At 46.5% G+C, this 18,661-nt stretch overlaps 2 protein-coding genes across 11 annotated transcripts; one reads left to right on the forward strand and one right to left on the reverse strand.

Moving 5' to 3' along the window:
* Positions 1-323: 323 nt before the first annotated feature.
* On the reverse strand, positions 324-2,777 carry LOC139166193 (sialidase-3-like). Its single transcript, XM_070749429.1, has one exon. It carries the CDS (start codon positions 2,433-2,435, stop codon positions 1,458-1,460), a length of 978 nt encoding a protein of 325 aa, XP_070605530.1. The 5' UTR covers positions 2,436-2,777; the 3' UTR covers positions 324-1,457.
* Positions 2,778-5,404: 2,627 nt separating this feature from the next.
* On the forward strand, positions 5,405-14,159 carry LOC139166194 (sialidase-3-like). Of its 10 annotated transcripts, none has more exons than XM_070749430.1 (5): positions 5,405-5,661; positions 6,298-6,478; positions 9,397-9,798; positions 11,310-11,506; positions 13,002-14,159. In XM_070749430.1, exons 4-5 carry the CDS (start codon positions 11,315-11,317, stop codon positions 14,031-14,033), a joined length of 1,224 nt encoding a protein of 407 aa, XP_070605531.1. In that variant the 5' UTR covers positions 5,405-5,661; positions 6,298-6,478; positions 9,397-9,798; positions 11,310-11,314; the 3' UTR covers positions 14,034-14,159. The 10 variants fall into 10 exon arrangements, with proteins under 10 accessions (XP_070605531.1, XP_070605535.1, XP_070605532.1 ...); XM_070749434.1 differs by having other exon boundaries at positions 11,315-11,506; XM_070749431.1 differs by having other exon boundaries at positions 9,397-9,717.
* Positions 14,160-18,661: the final 4,502 nt, after the last annotated feature.

Below are 18,661 nucleotides of genomic sequence, written 5' to 3' on the forward strand. Positions count from 1 at the left end.
CTGTAGCGACATTTGGAGGGTAGGAGCTGAAACAGTTTATGTCCAGGATGCGAGGGGTCAGTCAATATTTTCCCCGCCCTCTTTTTGACTCGTGCAGTATACAGGTCCTCAATGGGAGGCAGGTTGGCAACAATAGTTTTCTTTGCAGTTCTGATTCTCCTCTGAAGTCCATGTCAGTTTTATTGGGTTGCAGAACCGAACCAGACAGTGGTTCCTGGCACTGTCCTTTTGGGGTGGCTTTCCCACAGGATACATGGGGCTCACCCTTTGACTTTAAGAATTGCTGTAAGATTGTACAGTATTTACTTATTTACTTATTTATTTATTTATTTTGTCCAATACACAGTGAGGGTTTTAGTGGGTATATATCTATATACACATAGTAAAATACATGATGAAGGTTATAGAGGAGATACTCATAGTAAAATATATCTAAGAAAGAATAGAATATTGTTGGTGGTAATACGCTTACTCTCTGTAAGCTGCATAGAGAGGGCTGTAAAAGCGCTATAAAGCAGCATGTAAGTCTAAATGCTATTGCTAATCCAAGCCCAGCTTGGGGGAGTTAATTATTTTTTTGCAGAGGATGCGTTCCGAGTTTTCTGGAATACTGGTGCTTTGGAGAATATATTGTTGTAAGTCGCCCTGAGTCTCCGGAGAAGGGCGGCTTAAAAGTCCAATTAATTAATTAAATAAATAAATAAATTAATGGAACCCCTCTTCTTTAGAATTGGAAGATTGCTATCATAACTCCCCTAGTCTTTCTTTTCTATTTCTATTTCTATTTTATTAGATTTGTATGCCGCCCCTCTCCGTAGACTCAGGGCGGCTCACAACACAATAAAACAGTTCATAACAAATCTAATAATTTACAATTTAAAGTATTTAAAAAACCCCATTATTAAGCAGACATACGTACAAACAAACATACCATACATAAATTGTATAGGCCCAGGGGAGATATCTCAGTTCCCCCATGCCTGACGACAAAGGTGGATTTTGAGGAGTTTACGAAAGGCAAGGAGGGTGGGGGCAGTTCTAATCTCTGGGGGGAGCTGGTTCCAGAGAGTTGGGGCTGCCACAGAGAAGGCTCTTCCCCTGGGTCCCGCCAGCCGACACTGTTTAGTCGACAGGACCCGGAGAAGGCCCACTCTGTGGGACCTAATCAGTCGCTGGGATTCGTGCGGCAGAAGGCAGTCCCGGAGATATTCTGGTCCGATGCCATGAAGGGCTTTATAGGTCATAACCAACACTTTGAATTGTGACCGGAAACTGATCAGCAACCAATACAGCAACCAATGCAGGCATACCTTGGGAAGCCCATGACTGCTCTCGCAGCTGCACTCTGCACGATCTCTAGATTGGCCAAACCCAAATCCCCCAACCCTCCTTCGTATGTTTTTGCTTTCAGTTGCTCTTCTTTGCACTTTTTCCAAAGTAGCTGGGTTTGTAGGAAGTTAATTCTTTTCTGCAGAGAAGGCTTTCTGAGATTTTAGGATTTTTGCACCACTGAACATCTGGAAGGCAATTTCTTCGTAGGACCTCGATGCTCCACATTCGAACAAGCAGCCAAAGAAGACCGGATCTTCCCCTGTGCAGAGAGCCAGGTCTGAGTAGCCACTGGGTCCCGAGTTCAAGATCCAGGGCTCCTTCCAGGAATTTTCCTCCAACGGACACGGGTTCAAGAAGATGCCCAGATCCGCCCACTTCGTCCGGTGGGTGGGATGGGAGAAGGCCAGCCACGATTCGGAGGCCTTTGAAGAAGCCAAGGAAGACTCGGACACCGGTCGCGGCGAAGGAAAACTCACCACACTACCCTGACAACCATGAGAAGATTCCTGCAGCATCCGAGATTGGAAGGGGGCTTCGAAGAGGTGCCCACCATCTCTGCTGAAGGCTTCGACTCGGTATCTGCCACGGCTGCGGGCATTACAGTATAACACGGGGCTGTTATTCCGGTCCACCAACTCGGCCATTTGGCACTCCACCGCCCCCAGCGGGTTTTGGAAGAGGTGTCCTTTCTGCCACGACTTCCCGCCATCGTCACTGTAGAAGGCGAAGGAGTGAGGTTTGGTGTAGCAGCAGAGCGGGTGTCCAAACAGCCGTGTTTGGATGTAGTAAGTGTAGGCTGGGATGACCAACCGCCCGGAGCAAAGCTGCACCCCGTGGCCTGGTCCCACGGCAAACGTGGCCCAGTTCTTCACGTCCTTTCCAATCACCTGTTCGGTCAAATCTGTCATTGGACTCCACGTGTGTCCACCATCTTTGCTGAAGACGTAACCGAGCCTGGCGGCGTTTCTCCCTGTCTTGATCTGATACAATTCCGACACATTGGCCTCCACACAGATGAAGAACAAGAAAATTGTGCCTTCCTTCACGTCGTACACCGGACACGGATTCATGGTGCGATATTTGGGTAGCACGGCCGTCTCCATATTTTGCAGGGGACCCCACTAGAGAGAGAATATGAAATAGTCCATCAGATCCTGGCAAATCCCGTTGGCTTTCTTTGACAAAAAGAAAGAAACGGCTTGGGACATATTTCAGCTATTGCATTACCGATTTTGAACTAAACCATGGTTTGTTTTTTAAACCACTTATGCAGCAAGCCAGGGTTCTACCTCCTGCAGCCCACTAAACCATTGGACTCGATTTCCCAGTTACTGGGTGAGCAATTGGACTGCATTTAACCTGTGCCTTGTGTGTGCCAGAAAATCCCTTTGACATTTAAAAAGGGATTTTTTTCTGCTTTTCTGTTTATAAAAACTTTTGGGTTTTCCTTCTATCGTGTGGTGTGTGTCTTTTTGGACTAATTACCCTGTAATTACGGGCGTTTGGGACATGCCGGCAGAACACATGGGAGGGCCTTCTCTGTGGCAGCTCCACTTCTATGGAACCAACTGTCCCCAACCTAATGGTCTTCTGGAAAACCGTTAAAACCTGGCTCTGCCAGCAGGCCTGGGGTCGTTGAGTACGATACTACCTAGATCCAGCTGAAGTTATGAATGATTTTTTCCCTATGGTTTTTTAAAAACTGTTGTTATACAGTGTTCCCTCGATTTATGCGGGTTCGAACTTCGCGAAATGTCTATACCACGGTTTTTCAAAAATATTAATTAAAAAATACTTCGCAGGTTTTTTCCCTATACCACGGTTTTTCCCACTCGATGACGTCATATGTCATTGCCAAACTTTCATCCGCCTTTAATAAATATTTTTTTTAATAAACTTTAATAAATAAACATGGTGAGTAATAATCTAAATGGTTGCTAATGGGGAAATTGCAATTTAGGGGTTTAAAGTGTTAAGGGAAGGCTTGTGATACTATTCATAGCCCAAAATAGTGTATTTACTTCCGCATCTCTACTTTGCGGAAATTCGACTTTCGCGGGCAGTCTCTGAATGCATCCCCTGCAAAAAGCGAGGGAACACTGTACTAGGGTGTGTGGACTCGACAGCTTTGAAAACCAGGGTCTTTATATCGTGGTACCAAAATAAAAGTATATTCTTGTATTCTATTTGTATTTGTGTTTGTTGACTCGTTGGCGTCGACATCAAGCTCAGGCCCAGTTTGGGGCACAATGTTCAAGCTGTGCAAATTTTAGAATTGGAATTTTCATCGGCCAAGTGCCAAATTTTCTCGTAATAAAAAAAAGAAAAGTATGTCACATTGTGAAAGGTTATGGTCATGTAGTCAACAAATACGTTTAGTTAATCATTGTCCACCTCCTGCGTTTCCAGATACGATCACTTAAATGCCATTGCTGTTTGTGCAAAGTACAATAAATAACGTTTCAAAAACCGAAATAAACAGTCACAAACAAAGGAGACACCTCATTAGGAGAAATGTTTCCGAAATCCTTAACGGTTTGTTCTTAGTTATATTGGCTGTCAACATCATATTTTTAGATTGAGAGACATTTTTTTTTTAAAAAAAAAAGAATATTCCATTCATAAGGAAGACACAGTTAATAGAGAGAAAGTTTTGTATAGCATAGAATAGAATGGAATGGAAATAGAGTGGAAAATTAGAATGGAATGGAATGGAAATAGAATGGAATTTATTTGTTTGATTCATTGATAGAAACATAGAAGACTGACGGCAGAAAAAGACCTCATGGTCCATCTAGTCTGCCCTTATACTATTTCCTGTGTTTTATCTTAGGGTCTACGTTTATCCCAGGCAGGTTTAAATTCAGTGACTGTGGATTTACCAACCACGTCTGCTGGAAGTTTGTTCCAAGGATCTACTACTCTTTCAGCAAAATAATATTTTCTCATGTTGCCTTTGATCTTTCCCCCAACTAACTTCAGATTGTGTCCCCTTGTTCTTGTGTTCACTTTCCTATTAAAAACACTTCCCTCCTGAACCTTATTTAACCCTTTAACATATTTAAATGTTTCGATCATGATTGATTGATTGATTGTTAGAGTTGAAAGGGACCTTGCAGGTCATCAAGTCCAACCCCTTGCCTGAGCAGGAAATCCTACAGCACCCCAGCCAAATGACGGTCCAATCTCCTCTTGAAAATGTCCAAAGTTGGGGCGTTCCACTGGTAGGCCGTTCCAGTGGTTGATCGCTCTGACCGTCAGGAAGTTCTTCCTTATTTCCAGGTTGAATCTCTCCTTGGTCAGCTTCCAACCATTGTTCCTCATCTGGCCCTCTGGTGCCCTGGAGAATAGAGTGACCCCCTCCTTTCTGTGGCAACCCCTCGAGTCCCTGTAGACTGCTATCATGTCCCCCCTGGCCCTCCTTTTCTCTAGGCTGTCCATGCCCAGTTCCAACAATCTCTCTTCGTATGACTCGGTCTCCGGTCCCCTAATCATTTTGGTTGCTCTTTTCTGCACCTTCTCCAGAGTCTCAATGTCTCTTTTGAAGTGTGGTGACCAGAACTGAACACAGTACTCCAGGTATGGTCTGACCAGGGCGTAGGAGAGTGGTATGAATGGAAATAGAATGGAAAATTAGAATAGAATAGATTTAAAAATTAAAATAGAATAGAATAGAAAATTAGAATGGAATTGGAATGGAAAATTAGAATAGAATGGAAATGGAACAGAATGGAACGGAATGGAAATAGAATGGAAAATTAGGAACGGAATGGGAGCAGATGAGAACAGAATTCATCATTAGCCAAGTGTGATTGGACACGCAGGGAAGTGGCCTTTGGGGCAGAGGCGCGTGGAAAAAACCCTTTTGCACAGCAGAATTTTAGCCTTTTACGGTAATACCAGAAGGAAAAGGCGACGTCTCGGTTGCATAAGCGGCGATCAAAAACTCCTGGCTCGTCTGCTGGCTGGGCGGCTCAGCTGCAACCCCCGCTGCCCCACCCCAGGCTTTTCAGGAGCCGGTTGCATAAGGACGCATCCAACCCCCCCCCCCCCCTCCATTCCTCCCCTCCCCTCCCAAGCCAGCCTGGCGCTGCGAGAGGAGCCTGGCGCCCGCGGGCGCCTTCCCGCCCTCCCTCCCGGCCCCTCCTCGTAACTCCGTGGCTGGCCGGGGGCGGGCAAGGGGGCCGCCTCGGAGCCCCACCCGAAACCGGCCGAGCGGGGCCGGCGAGGGAGGAGCGGAGGCGGAGGAGAAGCCCCGGGAAGCTCCGGGCTTGCCGAGACTCGCGCGGAGGGCTTGCAAAAGTCGGGAGGACGCGGAGCCGCAGCGCGGTGAGTGGGGGACGCGGAGAGGGATTCCAGGCAAAGTCATGGGAGGGGGAGGGAAACCTGGGGGGGGGGGTTCAGGGGAAGGGGGAATTGTGGGGGAGGGGAGTCCTGAAAGGGGGGGGGAGGGAAACCTGGGGGGGGATTGAGGGGGAGTCATGCGAGCGGGAGGGTGAGGGAACTTGGGGAGAGGGAGGAGGGGGGAGTCATGAGAGGGGTGGAGGGTAACCTGGGGAGGGGGAGGGGGAATTCCAGGGGAGGGGGAGTTGTGGGGGAGGAGGGGAGGAAAATTGGGGAGGGGGAAAGGGAGAAAGGGGGAATCCTGGGGGAGGGGGAATGCAAGAGGACCCGGAATTATGCAGGAGGGGGGGGGGCAATCTGCGGGGAGGGGGAATCCCTGGGGAGGAATGTCCAGATGCAAGGATGCCCCCCCCAATTGCAGAGACACTGCTTTGCCCTCCTTCCATGGGGTGGGGGGCACTACCCTCTCCCCACCCCCTCCCAGTGGTCCAAGAGGCAGGGGGGGAGGAGCAATGGAAAGACTCCCCCTTTCCACCCCTCCCTCCCTCCGTCTCTGCATCAGGGGATTCTTGCTTAGATTCACGGGCCCCTTCCTGTCTTCCTCTTCCTCCCCCACCACAGCAGGAAGGGGGCCCCAAACCCTGGCAGCAATTGAATCGGCCCATTGTTAAACCAGGCTGGGAATTTCAAAATAAAGAAAGTCAGGTTACAAGGCCCGTAGCTCTCGCGGAGAGAATGGTCACTGGCAAAGTTGGTATCACCATCGTGTAGCGGGAAGCCAGCGGAAGAGAAGGAGCAGCCGGTAAGTGTTATTATTTTTATTATTTATTAGATTTGTATGCCGCCCCTCTCCGTAGACTCCGTAGTGTTGTGTTGCCTCTGTACAAATCGATGGTGAGGCCACACTTGGAGTCCTGTGTACAGTCCTGGTCACCGCACCTCAAGGAGGATAGAATGGAACTGGAAAAGGTGCGAAGAAGGGCCACAAGAATGATCAAGGAAATGGAGCCCCTCCCTTATGAAACCAGGTTGCAACGCTTTGATCTCTTCAGCCTTGAAAGACGGCGTTGAAGGGGTGACAATCAACGGGTATAAAATCCTGCATGGGATAGAAAAGGTGGGTGGACAAAAAATATTTCTCTATCACACAATACTAGGACGAGGGGGCCCTCCCTAAAGCTCACAGGTGAGGAAGTGAAGACAAATCAATGGAAATATTTCTTCTTCACCCAGAGGGTCCTTGGTTGATGGGATTCCCTTCCAGAAGAGGCCGTGACAGCTGTCAGCCTTGATGGCTTCAAGGCAGGATGAGACAGATTCAGGGATGCCAAGTGTATCATGGGTGGTTATTGAAACGGAGGTCCAAGTGCTGCCTCTATGTTGGTTGAGGCAGGCAGGGTCCCCTCGGGTCCCATTTGTTGGGGGTCAAGGGAAAGGAAGGGTTTTGCCTTCTCTTTCTGCTCAAGATCCCCATGGACAATTGGTGGGACAGTGTGTGACACAGAATGCTGGACTCGATGGGCTTTGGCCTGATTCAGCAGGGCTCTTCTTAGGTTCTTAGGTTCTTATAGCAGTGCCAGGGGTCAGTAGATCATCGACTGGCATTGTGGGGAAGGTTAGAGTTGAGCGTCCTCATTCCATTTCCCTCCAAGTGCAAACTTTTGGCCCTGCTTTTGTGGTTCCTGGCACTGTCCTTTTGGGATGCCTTTCCCACAGGACACATGGGGTTCACCCTTTGACTATAAAAATTGCTGTAAGATTGTAATGGAGGGGGGGGGGGCGCTCGGCAGCTTTGAAAGCCAGGGTCTTTATATCTTGGTATCCAAATAAAAGTATATTCTTGTATCACATTTTGTGTTGTTAACTGGTCGGCTCGTTCCGTTTCCTTTCAAGTGCAAACTGCACATTGTAATTGTTGTGGTTAACTCTGGCCCAGCTCCTGCCCCAAGGAATGTGGAGGTGGATGTGGGGGACACATCCACATGCCACAGGCCTGTTTTGCTCCCGATGGAATCTGCCGATGAAGGTTCCTCTGACCAAGGAAGTGTGAGTGACAGGGAAGAGGGGAGTTTGGCAGACAGCCCAGGAGGAGATCAATCATCTGTATCATCCTTGGATTCTGAACAAGAATTAATGACACATCCACGCATGCGTAGAGTGATGCATAGGAGACAACAACTGAAGGATTATTACAAGAGAAAATGAGGCCACCTGGGGTTGGGTGGGGCTCCAGTAATTAGTGCTACAGATAAAAGTGCAGCCTGGTGTTTTAGCCTCATGGCAGTTTATCTGATTCATTGTTTCGTCAAGATTGTGGTTTTTGCTGTTCAGGATTGTGTGTGTGGACTCTCTGGACTTTAGAATTGGACTCAATTTCCCAGTTATTGGGTGAGCAATTGGACGGCATTTAACCTGTGCCTTGTGTGTACCAGAAAATCCCTTTGACATTTAAAAAGGGAGCTGTTTCTGTATTTCTGTTTATAAAAACTTTTGGGTTTTCCTTTTATCGTGTGGTGTGTGTCTTCCTGGACTAATTACCCTGTAATTACGGGCGGTTGAGACACGCCAGCAGAACAATAATATGCGAAGGGCAGGAACGCTGCTGCAATGGGGGCCCAAGATGCCAACTGAAGCGCACAACATCGACAGAGTCGGTGCCGCACAAGAATTCCTTGACCTTTTCGAGATGGAAGGCGAGGCTTTTCTCAACTGTAGAGTGACAGGAGATGAAATTTGGGCTTGTCCCCAGACTCCAGAGAGCAAACTCAAACTCAACCCAGACAAGACGGAGTGGCTGTGGGTCTTGCCTCCCAAGAAGGACAATTCCATCTGTCCGTCCATTACCCTGGGGGGGGGAACTACTGACCCCCTCAGAGAGGGTTCGCAACTTGGGCATCCTCCTCGATCCACAGCTGACATAGGAACATCATCTTTCGGCTGTGGCAAGGAGGGCGTTTGCCCAGGTTCGCCTGGTGCACCAGTTGTGGCCCTATTTGGACAGGGAGTCATTGCTCACAGTCACTCATGCCCTCATCACCTCGAGGTTCGATTACTGCAACGCTCTCTATATGGGGCTACCTTTGAAGAGTGTTCGGAAACTTCAGATCGTGCAGAATGCAGCTGAGAGAGCAATCATGGGGCTTCCAAGATTCGCCCACGTTTCTTCAACACTCCGTGGCTTGCATTGGCTGCCGATCAGTTTCCGGTCACAATTCAAAGTGTTGGTCATGACCTTTAAAGCCCTACATGGCAATGGACCAGAGTACCTCCGGAACCGCCTGCTACTGCACGAATCCCAGCGACCAATAAGGTCCCACAGAGTTGGCCTTCTCCAGGTCCCGTCGACTAAACAATGTCGTTTGGCGGGCCCCAGGAGAAGAGCCTTCTCTGTGGCCCTCTGGAACCAACTCCCCCTGGAGATTAGAACTGCCCCCACCCTCCCTGTCTTTCATAAACTACTCAAAACTCATTTATACCGCCAGGCATGGGGGAGTTGAGATATTCCTTCCCCCTAGGCCATTACAAGTTATGCATGGTATGTTTGTGTGTATGTTTGGTTTTATAATAGGGGTTTTTAGTTGTTTTTTATTATTGGATTGTACATGTTGTGTTTATTATTGTTGTTGTTAGCCGCCCTGAGTCTACGGAGATGGGTGGGATACAAATCCAATAAATTATTATTATTATTATTAATTATTATTAAACGTCTAATCAATGCAGTGGCGCCACACCCGTTCTCCTTCAGCTCCCAAATTCAAAACTCAGCAATCTGCAAGAAATATATTGGGCATCCATCACGCACAAACCCTTGGGCCCCATCGCAGCAGCATTCCTGCCTTTCACATCCAGGGAACGTATTTCAGAGCGCGCTTCGCCCTCGGAAGGAAACGGAACAAGGACGCTCATCTCTAACCGTCACCACAACGTCAGTCGATGATCTACTGACCCCAGACACTGCTTGTTCCGTTCCGCTGCCTTCCCGCTACACGACACTCATACCAACTTCCCCTGCGAACATACTCTGCGAGAGCTACGAACCTTGTAAGCTGACTTCCCGGATAATCCTCGTAAATAACTAGAAAAATTAACAGACAGGTGTTTCTTAGCCTTTGGAACATTAAGGTAGGTGGGCTTCATTCCCAGAATTCCGCATGTGGGCCATGAGTGATAGAGTTGGAAGAGGCCAGTAGGGTCATCAAACTTAGGGGTCTCCAACCTTGGCCACTTTAAGACTTGAGGACTTCAACTCCCAGAATTCCTCAGCCAGCCATGAATGATAGAGTTGGAAGAGGCCAGAAGGGTCATCTAAGTCAGGGGTCTCCAACCTTGGCCACTTTAAAACTTGAGGATTTCAACTCCCAGAATTCCTCAGCCAGTAATCTAAGTCAGGGTTCAGCTATTTTGGCTGGAGAATTCTGAGAACTGAAATCCACAAGTCTTAAAGTTGCCAAGTTTGAAGACCTCTGCTGTATAGAATGGTTATCTATATATTGTGGACTTCAACTCCCAGAATTCCTCAGCCGACTATGAATGATAGTTGGAAGAGGCCAGAAGGGTCATCTAAGTCAGGGTTCAGCTATTCTGGCTGGAGAATTCTGAGAACTGAAATCCACAAGTCTTAAAGTTGCCAAGTTTGCCAAGTTTGAAGACCTCTGCCGTAAGTTGATGATATAGAATGGTTATCTATATATTGTGGACCTAAACTCCCCGAGTTCCTCAGCGAGCCATGAATGATAGATTTGGAAGAGGCCAGAAGGGTCATCTAAGTCAGGAGTCTCCAACCTTGGCCACTTTAAGACTTGAGGACTTCAACTCCCAGAATTCCTCAGCGAGCCATGAATGATAGATTTGGAAGAGGCCAGAAGGGTCATCTAAGACAGGGATCTCCAACCTTGGCCACTTTAAATCTTGAGGACTTCAACTCCCAGAATTCCCTAGCCAGCCATGAATGATAGAGGCCAGAAGGGTCATCTAAATCAGGGGTCTCCAACCTTGGCCACTTTAAGACTTGTGGACTTTCACTACCAGAGTTCCTCAGCCAGCCATGAATGATAGAGTTGGAAAAGGCCAGAAGGATCATCTAAATCAGGGGTCTCCAACCTTGACCACTTTAGGACTTGTGGACTTTAACTTCCAGAATTCCCTAGCCAGCCATGAATAATAGAGTTGGAAGAGGCCCGAAGGGTCATCTAAGTCTCCAACCTTGGCCACTTTAAGACTTGTGGACTTCAACACAGAATTCTCCAGCCAGCCATGAATGATAGAGTTGGAAGAGGCCAGAAGGGTCATCTAAGTCAGGAGTCTCCAGCCTTGTCACTTTAAGACTTGTGGACTTCAACTCCCAGAATTCCTCAGCCAGCATGCACTGGCTGAGGAATTCTGGGAGTTGAAGTCCACAAGTAATAATGTGGCCAAGGTTGAAGATCCCCTGAACCTCAAAGACCTGAAGATGGGTGGACTTCAACTCCCAGAATTCCCTTGGCTAGGGAATTCTGGGAGTTTAAGTCCACCTACCTTAAGCTCAACCTAAACAGGGAATTCGGACAAGGTGAAAATTCCATTGCTGGAGATTAGAAATGTCAGGTAGATTTGACGTCCCTTTTTTCCCCCTTCGGGAATCTTCCCATCTCCAGAGAAGATGGCGGAAGTCTCGGAGAAGGTGGCCGTCTTCCGCCAGGTGGGGTACCTCACTTACCGCATCCCCGCTCTTCTCTTCCTGCCTTCGGAGTCCACCTTCCTGGCCTTTGCGGAGGAACGCTCCACGCCACGGGATGAATACGCCAAGTTCCTGGTGATGCGACGTGGACGGAAAGAAGGCCTGTCCGTAAAGGTAACCCTGCAGTGCCAAAGTAGCCACGATTCCCAGCTTATTGCCTCTGTTCCAGGCTGGGGTTGCTTCCACCACTGCTACTGTCTCTGGTGTGCACATGTGCAGTTGATGATTTTATGATACTGATTATGTTATGTTATATTATATTATTTTATTTTATTTTATTTTAATTGTATTTATTTATTTTATTTTAATTGTATTTATTTATTTATTTTATTTTTATTTTATTTATTTTATTTTTTTTATTTTTATATTTATATTTATATTTTTATTTTTATATTTTTATTTTTATTTATTTTTATATTTATATTTTTATTTTTATTTTTATTTTTATTAATTAATTAATTAATTAATTAATAAAAATAGATTTGTATGCCGCTCCTCTCCGCAGACTCAGGGCGGCTCACAACAATAACAAAACAGTGTTCAATTAACAAATCTAATATTTAAAAGAAAATATCTAAAAACCCAATATTTTAAATATATACAACACAAGCATACCATCATCATCATCAGCATTGTTGTTATTATTATTATTATTATTATTATTTATTTATTTATTTATTTATTTATTTATTTATTTATTAGATTTGTATGCCGCCCCTCTCCGCAGACTCGGGGCGGCTATACCATACATAACACTATATAAGCCTGGGGGAGATGTCTCAATTCCCCCATGTCCGATGGCAGAGGTGGGTTTTAAGGAGTTTGCGAAAGGCAAGGAGGGTGGGGGCAATCCTAATCTCCGGGGGGGGAGTTGGTTCCAGAGGGTCGGGGCCGCCACAGAGAAGGCGCTTCCCCTGGGTCCCGCCAGATGACATTGCTTATTTGATCCCTATAAGAGGTACAACACTTAATGGTTGTCATAGGGATCAAATAAGCAATGAAGAAACAATCAATATTAATAAAAAATCTTAGGATACAAGCAACAAGTTACAGTCATACAGTCCTAAGTGGGAGGAAAAGGATGATAGGAATGATGAGAAAAACTAGTAGAAATAGAAGTGCAGATTTAGTAAAAAAGACTGACAGTGTTGAGGGAATTATTTGTTTAGTAGAGTGATGGCATTTGGGGAAAAAACTGTTCTTGTGTCTGGATGTCTTTGGTGTGCAGTGCTCTGTAGCGACATTTTGAGAGTCGGAGTTGAAACAGTTTATGTCCAGCATGCGAGGGGTCAGTAAATATTTGCGTGGCCCTCTTTTTGACTCGTGCAGTCTACAGGTCCTCAATGGAAGGCAGGTTGGCAGCCATTGTTTTTTCTGCAGTTCTGATTCTCCTCTGAAGTCTGTGTCGGTCTTGTTGGGTTGCAGAACCGAACCAGACAGTGATAGAGGTGCAGATGACAGACTCAATGATTCCTCTGTAGAACCGGATCAGCAGCTCCTGGGGCAGTTTGTGCTTCCTGAGTTGTTATCTAGTGCTTCCTTCCTTTTTTCGTCCTCTGGGTCTTTACCTCCTTAAAATCTAATTGGCTATTTTATATTCCCTCTCTAGTGGGGCCCCTTGCAGACTCTGGAGACGGCCGTGCTACCCAAATATCGCACCATGAATCCGTGCCCGGTGTACGACGCAAAGGAAGGCACAATTTTCTTGTTCTTCATCTGCGTCCTCGACCACATCACCAACAGGCACCAGATTTGGAGGAGCAAAAACGCCGTCAGGCTGGGTTACGTCTTCAGCAAAGACAGTGGACACACCTGGAGTCCAATGACAGATTTGACCGAACAGGTGATTGGAGAGGATGTGAAGAACTGGGCCACGTTTGCCGTGGGACCGGGCCACGGGGTGCAGCTGAGCTCCGGGCGGTTGGTCATCCCAGCCTACGCTTACTACATCCACACGCGGTTGTTTGGACACCCGCTCTGCTGCTACACCAAACCTCACTCCTTCGCCTTCTACAGTGACGATGGTGGGAAGTTGTGGCAGAAAGGACACCTCTTCCGAAAACCGCTGCAGGCGTCGGAGTGCCAAATGGCTGAGTTGGTGGACCGGAATAACAGCCCTGTGTTATACTGTAACGCCCGCAGCAGTGACCGGTGCCGAGTTGAGGTCTTCAGCAGAGACGGAGGGAACCTCTTCGATGCCCCCTTCCGATCTCGGATGCTGAAGGAACCTCCCCACGGTTGTCAGGGTAGTGTGGTGAGTTTTCCTTCACCGCGACCGGCGTCCGAGTCTTCCTTGGCGTCTTCAAAGGCCCCCGGATCGTGGCTGGTCTTCTCCCATCCCACCAACCGGACGAAGCGGGCGGATCTGGGTATCTACTTAAACCCGTGTCCGTTGGAGGAAAATTCCTGGAAGGAGCCCTGGATCTTGAACTCGGGACCCAGTGGCTACTCAGACCTGGCTCTCTGCCCAGGGGAAGATCCGGTTATTTTCGGCTGCTTGTTCGAATGCGGAGCATCGAGTCCCTACGAAGAAATCGCCTTCCAGATGTTCAGTGGCGCCAAAGTTCTCCAAACTCAGAAATCCTTCTCTGGAGAAAAGAATTCACTTCCCACAAACTGGGCTACTTTGGAAAAAGGGTAAAGAGAAACGAAGATGATTTAAAGGCCCCAATGTATATTTTATTTTATGTACGCTGAGAGCATCTGCACCAAGACAAATTCCTTGTGTGTCCAATCACACTTGGCCAATAAAATTCTATTCTATTCTTCTTCCTCTTCTTCTTCTTCTTCTTCTTCTTCTTCTTCTTCTTCTTCTTCTTCTTCTTCTTCTTCTTATTCTTATTCTTATTCTTATTCTTATTCTTATTCTTCTAATTCTTCTAATTCTTCTAATTCTAATTCTAATTCTTCTAATTCTTCTTCTTCTAATTCTTCTTCTTCTAATTCTTCTTCTAATTCTTCTTCTTCTAATTCTTCTTCTTCTTCTTCTTCTTCTTCTTCTTCTTCTTCATTGCTTATTTGACCCCTATGACAACCATTAAGTGTCGTACCACATGATTCTTGACAAATGTATATTTATTTTATGTACGCTGAGCATATGCACCAAGACAAATTCCTTGTGTGTCCAATCACATTTGGCCATTAAAATTCTATTCTATTCTTCTTCTTATTATTATTATTATTATTATTATTATTCTAATTCTTCTAATTCTTCTAATTCCTCTAATTCTTCTTCTTCTAATTCTTCTTCTAATTCTTCTTCTAATTCTTCTTCTTCTTCTTCTTCTTCTTCTTCTTCTTCTTCTTCTTCTTCTTCATTGCTTATTTGACCCCTATGACAACCATTAAGTGTCGTACCACATGATTCTTGACAAATGTATATTTTATTTTATGTACGCTGAGAGCATATGCACCAAGACAAATTCCTTGTGTGTCCAATCACATTTGGCCAATAAAATTCTATTCTATTCTTCTTCTTCTTCTTCTTCTTCTTCTTCTTCTTCTTCTTCTTCTTCTTCTTCTTCTTCTTCTTCTTCTTCTTCTAATTCTTCTTCTTCTAATTCTTCTTTTAATTCTTCTTCTAATTCTTCTTCTTCTTCTTCTTCTTCTTCTTCTTCTTCTTCTTCTTCTTCTTCTTCTTCTTCTTCTTCTTCTTCTTCTTCTTCTTCTTCATTGCTTATTTGACCCCTATGACAACCATTAAGTGTTGTACCACATGATTCTTGACAAATGTATATTTTATTTTATGTACGCTGAGAGCATATGCACCAAGACAAATTCTTTGTGTGTCCAATCACATTTGGCCAATAAAATTCTATTCTATTCAAAGGCAAAAACACATGAACAACGGTTGGGGGGTTACTGGAGGTTTTTGAGAAGGCCCTGGACAGCCCTTGTCATAAATGATATAAGGCCGTGATCAGTGATAGGCTGGTGCTCCCATGAGGGAGGGGGTCACCATCACTGGTATAGGACCTCCTGCTTGAGCAGGGGGCTGGACTACAAGACCTCCAAGGTCCCTTCCAGCTTTATTTTGATTCTCTGGGGCCCATCAGCACCACAGAAGAATTTAATCCTAGATTTTAAGTGAAGCAAGGATGCATACAAGTTAACATCAAAAGCAACAAGAGAAAATATTATTTTACTGAAAGAGTAGTAGATCCTTGGAACAAACTTCCAGCAGACGTGGTAGATAAATCCACAGGAACTGAATTTAAACATGCCTGGGATAAACATATATCCATCCTAAGATAAAATACAGAAAATAGTATAAGGGCAGACTAGATGGACCATGAGGTCTTTTTCTGCCGTCAGACTTCTATGTTTCTATGTTTCTAACATAAAGACTGCAATTGAACCCCAAATTTTCACCGCTAAAAGCTAAGAGAGTTTCGCCCCATCTTACGGCCTCTCTTTTTATTTATTCATTAGAGTTGGAAGGGACCTTGTAGGTCATCTAGCCCAGTGATTTTCAACCTTTTTTGAGCCGCGGCACACTTTTTACATTTACAAAATCCTGGGGCACACCACCAACCAAAATGACACAAATCTAATAAATAAATAAATAAATAAATACATACATACATACATACATACATACATACATACATACATACATACATACATAAATAACCCCCTCATATATATAATCCCATGTAACATCCCCTTATAAATACAGTCAATCATCAATCATCCCTCCTGAAATTTATACCGCTGTCTCATTTATGGGTACTTCTCCTGTCTTTCCCCCTTTTCTCTCTCATGTTTCTCATTTCTCTCTCTTCCTCCCTTTTTCCCTCATTCCTTCTCCCTTTCACTTCTCCTCTTTTTCCATCCCTGTCTCTCTCCCCCCCTTATGTGTGTGTATGTATACACACTCCAACCATTTCCAAAACCAGGTGAGGGCTGGGGTTTAATTCTCTTTTATTCTTTTCAAAAACAGGTGAGGGCTGGGGTTTTTTTCTTATTATTTGGGTGCTTTTTACCATATGCTTCAAGAATCACCTCTCTCTCTCTCTTGTTTCTCTCTCCTCTCATTCTCTGCCTCAATCATTTTCTCATTTCTCCTCCCCTTTTTGTTCTCATTTCTCTCTCTCTCTCCTTTCCTCTTCCTGTCTCTCTTGCTATCTTTTTTTCTCTCTCTCTCTTGCTTTCTTTCAGTATCTCTTGCTATCTCTTTTTCTCTCTTGCTTTTCTTCTCTCGTGCTTTTTCTTGTTCTTTCTCTCTCTCTGTTGCTCTCTCTCATTCTCTTATTTTTTCTCTCTCTCTCTTTTCTTTCTCTCTCTTAGTCTCTCTCTCTCTTGTTCTCTCTTATTTTCATTCTCTCTCTTTCATGCTTTCTCTCTCTTGTTCTTTATCACTCTCTCTCTCTCTCTCTGTTGCTCTCTCTCGTTCTCTCTCTTCCTTTCTTCTCTGTGGAGGCCAGCGAAGGTTTCCCTTAGTTTGAATGTTCCGAGCAAGCAGCCCCTTTACTGACAGCCCGGGACAGGACTGTGAGAGGGGTGGGCGTTCCCACAGCGCTTGGAGCGGCTAGCGGCCGGATCGCCAGCGCCGCTGCAGCCACCACTGTGGAAGAAGCCGCACCCCAAAAAAGCTTGAGAGAAGGAAGGATCGGGCTGGCGGGGACAGCCACAAGTGGAAGCCTCAGCCCTGGAGCCCCCTCGCGCCCATGGCTTCTCGTCGATGTCTCTGCCTGCCCGATCCGCTGGAGTGCTAATAGCAGCGGCGGGCAGGAGCCCCCCCCCCCCCCGCTATTCCCGCCGCCGCCACCGCTATTAGCACTCCCGCGGATCGGGCAGGCAGAGGCATCGACGAGAAGCCATGGGTGCGAGGGGGCTCCAGGGCTGAGGCTTCCACTTGCAGCCCCCCCCCCTATTCCCGCCACCGCCACTATTAGCACTCCCGATGCCATTGCCACCGTGGGGAGGCAGGGGCAGCCGCGGCTCCCTTTACTCCTACTGCCGCACCTCCCTGCCCCTGCCTCCCCACGGTGCCTCGGCCAAACGCGCCTCTGGCTTCTCCGCCCTGCCCCATTGCCCGCCCACTCTCCTCCGCCGCCGCCTCCTGCCTTGGGGCGAGGAGTCCGGGACTGTGTGGCTTTGCGCCATGAAGAGAAAACGGCAGCAGGGAAAAGTCGGCCGTTTTCTCTTCATGGCGCAAAGCCACACAGTCCCGGACTCCCGGCCAAACGCGCCCCTGGCTTCTCCCCCCTGCCCCATTGCCCGCCCGATCCGCCCACTCTCCTCCGCCGCCTCTCGCCGCGGCACACCTGACGGTGTGTCGCGGCACACCAGTGTGCCGCGGCACACCGGTTGGGAAACGCTGATCTAGCCCAACCCCGAGCTCAAGCAGGAGTCCCTATACCATTTCGGACAAATGGCAGGTTCTGATCTTCTAGAATCTAGACAGTGGTCATCATACAGATACAGTGGTCCCTCTACTTACAAACTTAATTCGTTCCGTGATCAGGTTCTTAAGTAGAAAAGTTTGTAAGAAGAAGCAATTTTTCCCATAGGAATCAATGTAAACGCAAATAATGTGTGCGATTGAGGAAACCACAGGGAGGGTGGAGGCCCTGTTTCCTCCCAGGAGATTCCTAGAGAGGCCCCACAGAGGCTTCTCCCTGCCTTTTCCAGCCCTGTTTCCTCCCAGGAGATTCCTAGAGAGGCTTCACAGAGGCTTCTCCCCACCTTTTCCAGCCCTGTTTCCTCCCAGGAGATTCCTAGAGAGGCCCCACAGAGGCTTCTCTCTGCCTTTTCCGGCCCTGTTTCCTCCCAGGAGATGTCATCTGGCGGGGCCCAGAGGAAGAGCCTTCTCTGTGGCGGCCCCAGCCCTCTGGAACCAAGTTATTTTGTAAGTTATTAAAAACTCATCTTTGCCGCCAGGCATGGGGAAACTTAACACACATCCCAATTGTCAAGGTTGGTGTATGGTTTGATTGGGTTGTGTGATTATTTTATTTTATTATAAAGGTTTTTAACTGTATTTTTAAAATTGGATTTGTACACTGTTTATGTTGTTGTGAGCCACCCCAAGTCCTCGGAGAGGGGCGGCATACAAATCTAATAAATAATTATGATGATGATGATGATGATGATGATGTGTGTGTGTGTTTATATTGTAAAAATCAATAAAAATATTTTAAAAAACAAAAAAAGGAAGCAACACTGATGGACAATCAATTTCACCTGCTGTTGTGCACGTTCAAGTTTGTACAGAACAAAATATTCAATGAGAATATTTCATTCATTCAGATCTAGGATGGGTTC

The sequence above is a fragment of the Erythrolamprus reginae genome, chromosome 4 (assembly GCF_031021105.1).
Source record: "Erythrolamprus reginae isolate rEryReg1 chromosome 4, rEryReg1.hap1, whole genome shotgun sequence".
NCBI classification, from domain to species: Eukaryota; Metazoa; Chordata; class Lepidosauria; order Squamata; family Dipsadidae; genus Erythrolamprus; species Erythrolamprus reginae.

Coding starts and splice junctions, on each gene's coding strand:
- LOC139166194 (XM_070749430.1), top strand. CDS start 11,315: ATGGCGGAAGTCTCGGAGAAGGTGGCCGTCTTCCGCCAGGTGGGGTAC. Junction 11,507..13,001: donor AAGAAGGCCTGTCCGTAAAG/GTAACCCTGCAG, acceptor TTCCCTCTCTAG/TGGGGCCCCTTGCAGACTCT.
- LOC139166193 (XM_070749429.1), bottom strand. CDS start 2,435: ATGGAGACGGCCGTGCTACCCAAATATCGCACCATGAATCCGTGTCCG.